At 25.1% G+C, this 8,633-nt stretch overlaps 1 protein-coding gene across 1 annotated transcript; it reads right to left on the reverse strand.

Annotated features, from left to right (window-relative positions):
* Positions 1-161: 161 nt before the first annotated feature.
* Positions 162-4,671, reverse strand: LOC123270527 (ribonuclease Oy). Its single transcript, XM_044736626.1, has 3 exons — positions 4,434-4,671; positions 2,209-2,758; positions 162-377 (listed from the first exon to the last, which is right to left on the reverse strand). Exons 1-3 carry the CDS (start codon positions 4,481-4,483, stop codon positions 213-215), a joined length of 765 nt encoding a protein of 254 aa, XP_044592561.1. The 5' UTR covers positions 4,484-4,671; the 3' UTR covers positions 162-212.
* Positions 4,672-8,633: the final 3,962 nt, after the last annotated feature.

Genomic DNA, 8,633 nt, shown 5'->3' on the forward strand with positions numbered 1-8,633 from the left:
TTTTTTTCTTTATTTATTAAAATAAATAATTTTTATTTCAGATAATGATTTTATAAAAAAAAATTACTATTTTTTATTGGATTATTTTGAACAAAAAAAATAATATCAAAAATAATAATTTAATTTTTTCTATATAATTAAAGGCCTAGATATTTTTTTTTTAATTTAACTTAATGACCTTTAAATAAATTTACTATTAAAAAAATTAAATTTCAAAATTGAATTACACTAATCCTACTCGGTACAGTTCCTGGATAGGTAATTTTTTTTTTCTTCGAACAATTAGTTGGATAACTAGCGATGTTATCACAGTCAGTGAGATTGAATGATTTGTCGAAGCAAATTCGTATTTCAAAGAGGTATCTCTCTTTAGTTTTCTAGAAACAAAAAAAAATTAGATGTAAATTTATTGCAAAAGTTTACATTATTAAGAAATTACTTTGTATCTTAAGTGCTATTGATATTTTTAAAGATATAAGCTCATCCCGACATCACACTCATCGAGACCTTTCATTTGAGTACCCACATCAATTTTTTATATATTTTATATATTTATATATATATAATATATATGTATATATGAAAAATATATCAAAATGCATGTGGGTACTCAAATGAAAGCTATTGATGAGTGTAACATCGAAATGAGCTTATATCTTTAAAAATGTCAATAATTAAGAAATTACCTTGTATCTTGTCAACTATTGTCATTTTTAAAGATATAAGCTCATCCTGACATTACACTCATCGAGACCTTTCATTTGAGTACCTACATCAATTTTTCATATATTTTATATATTTATATATATCATATATATGTATATATGATAAATATACAAAAAATTGATGTGGGTACTCAAATAAAAGCTCTTGATGAGTGTAACATCGGAATGAGCTTATGTCTTTAAAAATGTCAATACTTGAGAAATTACATTGTATCTTGTGAACTATTGACATTTTTAAAAGTATAAGCTCACACCGACATTACACTTATCAAGACCTTTAATTTGAGTACCCACATCAATTTTTTATATATTTATATATATATCGGAGATAATATCGAGCTGGGTTTTCCTGGAGATAGGGGAAATTCCCAATATTTTAGTTTGTCTGTTAGTTTTAAGCAAAATTGTAAAACATAGAATATTTAATAATTCTTTATGACTTAAGCCGATTATAATTTTTATGGTTATGGCGATGGGCTTGAGTCCGAGTGACAATAATCACCAAACGTAGCCGAGGTCACAGGATAGAAGTAAAAAGTATACAGTTAAAGATATCGACAGACAATGAGAGCTGTCGAAATATTTTTGAGAGAAGAAGTACTCAGGGCACTGAGACGAGCAGTTCTCGTTGAGCATTGATCAAGTAAAGACATCGAATATATCCTGCTGACCCCGGATTCTCGGTCTCATTCCCCAGCGCTTTTAACTTGTATATTAATTATATTTGGATAATTAATCGTAGTATTGTTTATACAAGTTAGCGTACATTATATTTCAAAATTTAGATCAGTATTATATTTTAATTATTCTAAATTAATAAATAATTGAATAAACGAATCCAATGGACTGTACTAACGCCCCTAATAATGCTTTTCCGACATATATATATATATATATATATATATATATATATATATATATATATATATATATATATATATATATATATATATATATATATATATATATATATATATTTATGCATCTATGAAAAATATATCAAAATGCATGTGGGTACTCAAATGAAAGCTATTGATGAGTGTAACATCGAAATGAGCTTATATCTTTAAAAATGTCAATACTTGAGAAATTACATTGTATCTTGTGAACTATTGACATTTTTAAAAGTATAAGCTCACACCGACATTACACTTATCAAGACCTTTAATTTGAGTACCCACATCAATTTTTTATATATTTTATATATTTATATATTTCACAAATACCATATATATAAAATATATAAAAAATGCCATGTGGGTACTCAAATGAAAGCTCTTGATGATTGTAACTTCGTGATGAGCTTATATATTAAAAAATGTCAATATTTAAGAAAGTACAGTGCAATTTAACAAAATTCATTATTTAATAAAGCAAAATTTTATTTATTCATATTTCACCAGTCAAGGCAGTCACGTCGTGACTGCAAGATTGCTAGTTGATTAATTTGAATTTAGGTGTGGAAAACTAAAAATCTACTTACAGGATTAATAACACATTCAACTTGACAGTGTTTTCCCAAAACATTATAAACTCCATCCAGAATCTCTTGCACCATGTACTGTTTCCCAGGAAAAATATTAGCTTTGGCCAAGACACCTTTCATGTCATACTGATCCAATAATTCAAGGCCCTTTTTGAAGTACTTGTACTCGTCGCTGACTTCGGGAAGTATCATAGCACAAGTCCCGTGCTTTTCCCACTCGTGTTTCCAGAATGAGAAGGGCTTGGTCCCGTTTTCTACGTCAATCCACTTGACCTCCAATTCGTCCTCGATCGGCGCCAATTTTGCCGAGTCAAACTGCATAGATTTGTTGCAATAGGACGGACCCTCTTTGTGGTATTGTGTGGGCCAGATTCCGTGGATGGTCCATTCTTCATCGCGGGGCAAATTGCATGTATGGTTGCTAACAGTCTCTTGCCACGTAAAACAAACTGTCTCAGGCCAGTGCTGCGTGAATATTAATAGATCAAAGTCCTTCGGGCCGGATAGTTTTTGGAATTTTAGCTTCTTGAATTTTCTTTTCATTCGGCTGAAAAATTTTTATATTTTTATAATTCAAATTATTATTATAAATTTTCATGACTTTTTTTTTTCCTTTTTAATAAACTAGATCTAGAAAAATTTTTTTTTTAATTCTATTAACAATTTTTTCGAACTTCTAAAAATTTTTTTTAATATTTTTATAATTCAAATTATTATTAAAAATTTTTAACAATTTTTTTTTTAATAAACTAGGTCTAAAAAATTATTTTTAAGAAATTCTATTAGTAATTTTTTATAACTTCTAAAAATTTTTTTTAATATTTTTATAATTCAAATTATTATTATAAATTTTTATGACACTTTTTTTTTTGCAATGAACTAGGTCTAGAAAATTAATTTTAAAAAATTTCATTAATAATTTTTTATAACTTCTAAAATTTTTTTTTAATATTTTTATAATTCAAATTATTGTTATAAATTTTTAAGACACTTTTTTTTTTTCTTTTTTATTAAACTAGGTCTAGAAAATTATTCTTAAAAAATTCCATTAATAATTTTTTACAACTTCTAAAAATTTGTTTTCATATTTTTATAATTCAAATTATTATTATAATTTTTATGACACTTTTTTTTTTCTTTTTTAATAAACTAGGTCCAGAAAATTATTTTTAAAAAATTCCATTACTAATTTTAAAAAAATTCTAAAAAAAGAATTTTTTCAATAAATTTTTCTTGCTACAATTTGTTAGAAAAATTATCAAATTTTAGTATCATAAATTTTTATGAAAATTCATTTTTATTGAGAAAATTATTAAAAAAAATATGAAAAAAATTTTAACTTGTAAAAAACTTGAAAAACTTCAAGTGTAATTTTCAAAAAATTATTTTTTTTTTACAATTTAATAAATGAAAAAAAAATTAGAAAATTAGAAATGTCGGCTAACTTTAGTATTATTAAATTTTTTAGAGTTAAAAATTTTTAGTGTAAAATTCTAAGGAAAAATTTTTTCTTGTGATTAGTTTTTATTATTTTATCTCTATTGACTCATTTAACCACAATTTTTTTTTTCTTAAGAAAAATGTTTGAGTAATAAAAAAATATTTTAGAAAATACAATAGTAAAAAAAATGTTATTTTAAAAGTATTGAGTTTTAATTAAAAAAAAAAAATATATATTTTAAAGATAATTTTTAATTTAAGTAATCAATTACGTTATCACTAAATTTTGATTAAAAATTATGTTTAAAAATATCTCAAGTCAATAAATTATTTTTTTTTTTAACAAATAAATTTTTTTTTAGTAAAGATTGAACAAAAATTTAAGTTTAAAAATAAAAAAAAAATTTTTCTTTTATTAAATATTAATATTAAAAATAAATAAAAAAAAATACCTTTAAAAATTCTTAATTATAATTTTGTTGCTGAATTTTTAGAAATTTTTTTTAATAAAAAAATTATTTTAAAAAAATCAAAATAAAATTTGACTTGTAAAAAATTTAAAGTGCAATTTTTAAAAAAAATTTTTAAGTTTTTATTTAAATTAAAATTTCAAAATAAATTTTTTTTTAAATAAAATTTTGTTTAAATAAAAAATAAATAAATAAAGTCAGCTAACAGTATTATTAAATTGAGTATCATAAAAACTCAATCTATAAATACGCAACACTCCAATAGACAAATTACTTAAAAAAAAAATAAATAAAATACATCCTGCTACATACCCATCAGCAAGTAAAATAATAGTAAAAAAAATAACCAGAGTGATTTTCATATTTATTTATCAACTAAATAAATTTAACGACAGGTTTGAAACTAAACTAGATGCAAAGTAGTAGAGATAGAAATGGTTACTAGCATCAGGATAAAGATAAACTTGGAATTGCTTGGAATTGAGTAGAGTGATGATCCCCTCTCTGCTAGTTAAACTATAACGGCCTTGCTTTCACGTGTACAATAAGAACAATGAGAGCAATAGCTCCCTCTCCGTACGATAAGCTAGTAGAGGGAGAATCTTTCTTGCCATACCTGTCTCACCTGGTCAAACTGGTGCTTGTTTACTTGTCACGTCAATGGAACTCCGTCTGTCATCTACTTTTGTTGACATTCCGTTTCATGTATTGAAAATATGTTATGTTTCTCTGAAAAACTTAGTATTTTTTTTTATGGAACAATTTAAGCGGTCGTTTGAACATTGAATAATTTGTTTTAAGTCAATAATTAAGAAATTACATTGTATTTTGTCCACTGATAACATTTTTAAAGATATAAGCTCATCTTGATGTTAAGCTCATCGAGACCTTTCATTTGAGTACCCACATCAATTTTTCATATATTTTATATATTTATATATTTGATAAATACCATATATATAAAATATATAAAAAATGGCATGTGGGTACTCAAATGAAAGGTCTCGATGAGTATAACACAGAAATGAGTTTATATCTTGAAAAATGTCAATAATTAAGGAATTACATTGTATTTTGTTCACTGATGATATTTTTAAAGATATAAGCTCATCTTGATGTTACACTCATCGAGACCTTTCATTTGAGTACCCACATCAGTTTTTCATATATTTAATACATCATTTATATATTTCACAAATACTATATATATAAAATATATACAAAATGGCATGTGGGTACTCAAATAAAAGGTCTCGATGAGTGTAAAATCAGAATGCGCTTATATCTTAAAAAACGTCAATAATTAAGAAATGACATTGTATTTTGTCTACTAATAACGGTTTTAAGGATATAAGCTCATCCTGATGTTACTCTTATCGAGACCTTTCATTTGAGTACCCACATCATTTTTTTATATATTTTATATATTTATATATTCGATAAATACCATATATATAAAATATATAAAAAATGGCATGTAGGTACTCAAATGAAAGGTCTCAATGAGCGTAACATCAAAATGAGCTTAAATCTTAAAAAATCTCAATAATTAAAAAATGACATTGTATTATGAGAACAATTGACATTTTTAAAGATATAAGCTCATCCCGATGTTACTCTTATCGAGACCTTTCATTTGAATACCCACATCAATTTTTCATATATTTTATATATATTATATATTTGACAAATACCATATATATATATATATATATATATATATATATATCAAAATGACATGTGGGTACTCGAATGAAAGATCTCGATGAGTGGTATTACCGAGATGAACTTATATCTCTAAGAGTGTCAATAATTAAAAAATAACATTGTATTTTGTCCTCTAATAACATTTTTAACGATATAAGCTCATCCTGATGTTACTTTCATCAAAACCTTTCATTTGAGTACTCACATCAATTTTTATATATTTTATATATTTATATATTCGATAAATACCATATATATAAAATATATAAAAAAATGGCATGTAGGTACTCAAATGAAAGGTCTCAATGAGCGTAACATCAAAATGAGCTTAAATCTTAAAAAATCTCAATAATTAAAAAATGACATTGTATTATGAGAACAATTGACATTTTTTAAAGATATAAGCTCATCCCGATGTTACTTATCGAGACCTTTCATTTGAATACCCACATCAATTTTTCATATATTTTATATATATTATATATTTGACAAATACCATATATATATATATATATATATATATATATCAAAATGACATGTGGGTACTCAATGAAAGATCTCGATGAGTGTATTAAGAGATGAACTTATATCTCTAAAAAGCGTCAATAATTAAAATATAACATTGTATTTTGTCCTCTAATAACATTTTAACTATATAAGCTCATCCTGATGTTACTTTCATCAAAACCTTTCATTTGAGTACCCACATCATTTTTTTATATATTTTATATATTTATATATTCGATAAATACCATATATATAAAATATATAAAAAATGGCATGTAGGTACTCAAATGAAAGGTCTCAATGAGCGTAACATCAAAATGAGCTTAAATCTTAAAAAATCTCAATAATTAAAAAATGACATTGTATTATGAGAACAATTGACATTTTTAAAGATATAAGCTCATCCCGATGTTACTCTTATCGAGACCTTTCATTTGAATACCCACATCAATTCTTCATATATTTTATATATATTATATATTTGACAAATACCATATATATATATATATATATATATATATATATAGCCGCCATATAGCAATATATATATATATATATATATATATATATATATATATAATATATCAAAAATGACATGTGGGTACTCGAATGAAAGATCTCGATGAGTGTATTACCGAGATGAACTTATATCTCTAAGAGTGTCAATAATTAAAAAATAACATTGTATTTTGTCCTCTAATAACATTTTTAACGATATAAGCTCATCCTGATGTTACTTTCATCAAAACCTTTCATTTGAATACCCACATCAATTTTTTATATATTTTACATATTTCATAAATACCATATATATGAAATATATGAAAAATGGCATGTGGGTACTCAAATGAAAGGTCTCGATGAGCGTAACATCAGGATGAGCTTATATCTTAAGAAATGTCAATAATTAAGAAATTACATTGTATTTTCTCCACTGATAACATTTCCAAACTTTTTTTTTTAACTATTCTATTTTTAATAAAAAATATAAATTGTATCATAAAGTATTTAATAGCTGTCGCATTACCTCTAAATAGTTGATCGAGTAATAAAATAATTTAATCAGTTTTTTCTATCAATTTAATTACTAAATTTTTACACGCTTTATATTAGCTTCACTTGTATGTCAGTTTGTCAGTATGTCAGTAACTCTCCGTGGGTAATCTGCGCGCCTGCGGCCTTCCTTGGTTCTGGTAGCCGTTTCTCAGGCTCGCTCTCCGAAATCGAACTCTGATTCCCCGTATTTATAATATTTATAAATAATTATTTTTTATTAGCTTCACTTGTATGTCAGTATGTCAGTATGTCAGTATGTAACTCTCCGTGGGTAATTTGCGCGCCTGAATATTTTTGATAATCAACAAATAATAGTTTAAAAAAACTAAAAAATCACGCTTTTATAAATAAACCAAACTAAAAAGTAAAAAAGTTTGGAAAATCCAAAAGTGCACGCCTCATAACGCTCAATCATTTTTTAAGAAAAAAATTAATTGTGTAATTGATTAAAAAAAAAAAATTATAATTAAGTAATTTCTTACAGAGTATTTTTTATTTTTTTTCTAAATATCGGCGCCCTTTTTTCTTGTCATATGCGCACGCAGTCTAAAAAAATCTAGCTTGATCAAGTCGCGCCATAGTTTTCACGTGACAAATAAGAAAAGTTCGTTTGGCTTTGTACGGTTGTATCCGTGAATTTTAATAAAAATTCAATTTAAAAAAAAATACATAAGCTAGGCCACTGATATGAAATACGGACCCAGTTCATCGAATTCTTAAACTAATAAAAAAGGTCCAGTCTTGAAATATCAATTTGTTCGGGAGTAATCGTTGGTACATCCAAAATGGGGTGACATCCGGACGTCCACGTAAAATTTTTTTCAAAACGTTTTTTTTTTCAAAATAGCAACATGAAATGATTTTAGAAAGTAAAAGATGGTTTAATTTAAGTGTTTTTCGGTGTACATCGACTTATATTATTGAATTAGTGTAATATGGTTGTGATAGAGGCATTTAAAGATCACAAAATTGCTTGATCTTGACGAGTCGAGTATAAAGCACAACCTCACGCGCTTCGCGCTGTGAGGCGTGCAAAATAAATAATAGTTTAAAAAAACTAAAAACACGCTTTTTATAGAAAACCAAACTAAAAAATAGAAAATAAATTTAAATTAAGAATAGTGTTAAAAATTTCAATAAATATAAATTAATAATAGTGTAAATAAAAAAAATGTATTTTATTTTAAAAAAAGCGTGGGGTGCTTTTTAAGATATTATCAAAATGATAATCACTCTACTCAT

The sequence above is a fragment of the Cotesia glomerata genome, linkage group LG8, assembly GCF_020080835.1.
Source record: "Cotesia glomerata isolate CgM1 linkage group LG8, MPM_Cglom_v2.3, whole genome shotgun sequence".
NCBI classification, from domain to species: Eukaryota; Metazoa; Arthropoda; class Insecta; order Hymenoptera; family Braconidae; genus Cotesia; species Cotesia glomerata.

Bases quoted from the DNA above. Each gene is read 5' to 3' on its own strand.
- LOC123270527 (XM_044736626.1), bottom strand. From the start codon at position 4,483: ATGAAAATCACTCTGGTTATTTTTTTTACTATTATTTTACTTGCTGAT. The intron at 2,759-4,433 runs GTATGTAGCAGG...AAAATTTTTCAG, and splicing joins ATTATTTTACTTGCTGATGG to CCGAATGAAAAGAAAATTCA. The intron at 378-2,208 runs GTAAGTAGATTT...TTTTGTTTCTAG, and splicing joins TTGAATGTGTTATTAATCCT to AAAACTAAAGAGAGATACCT.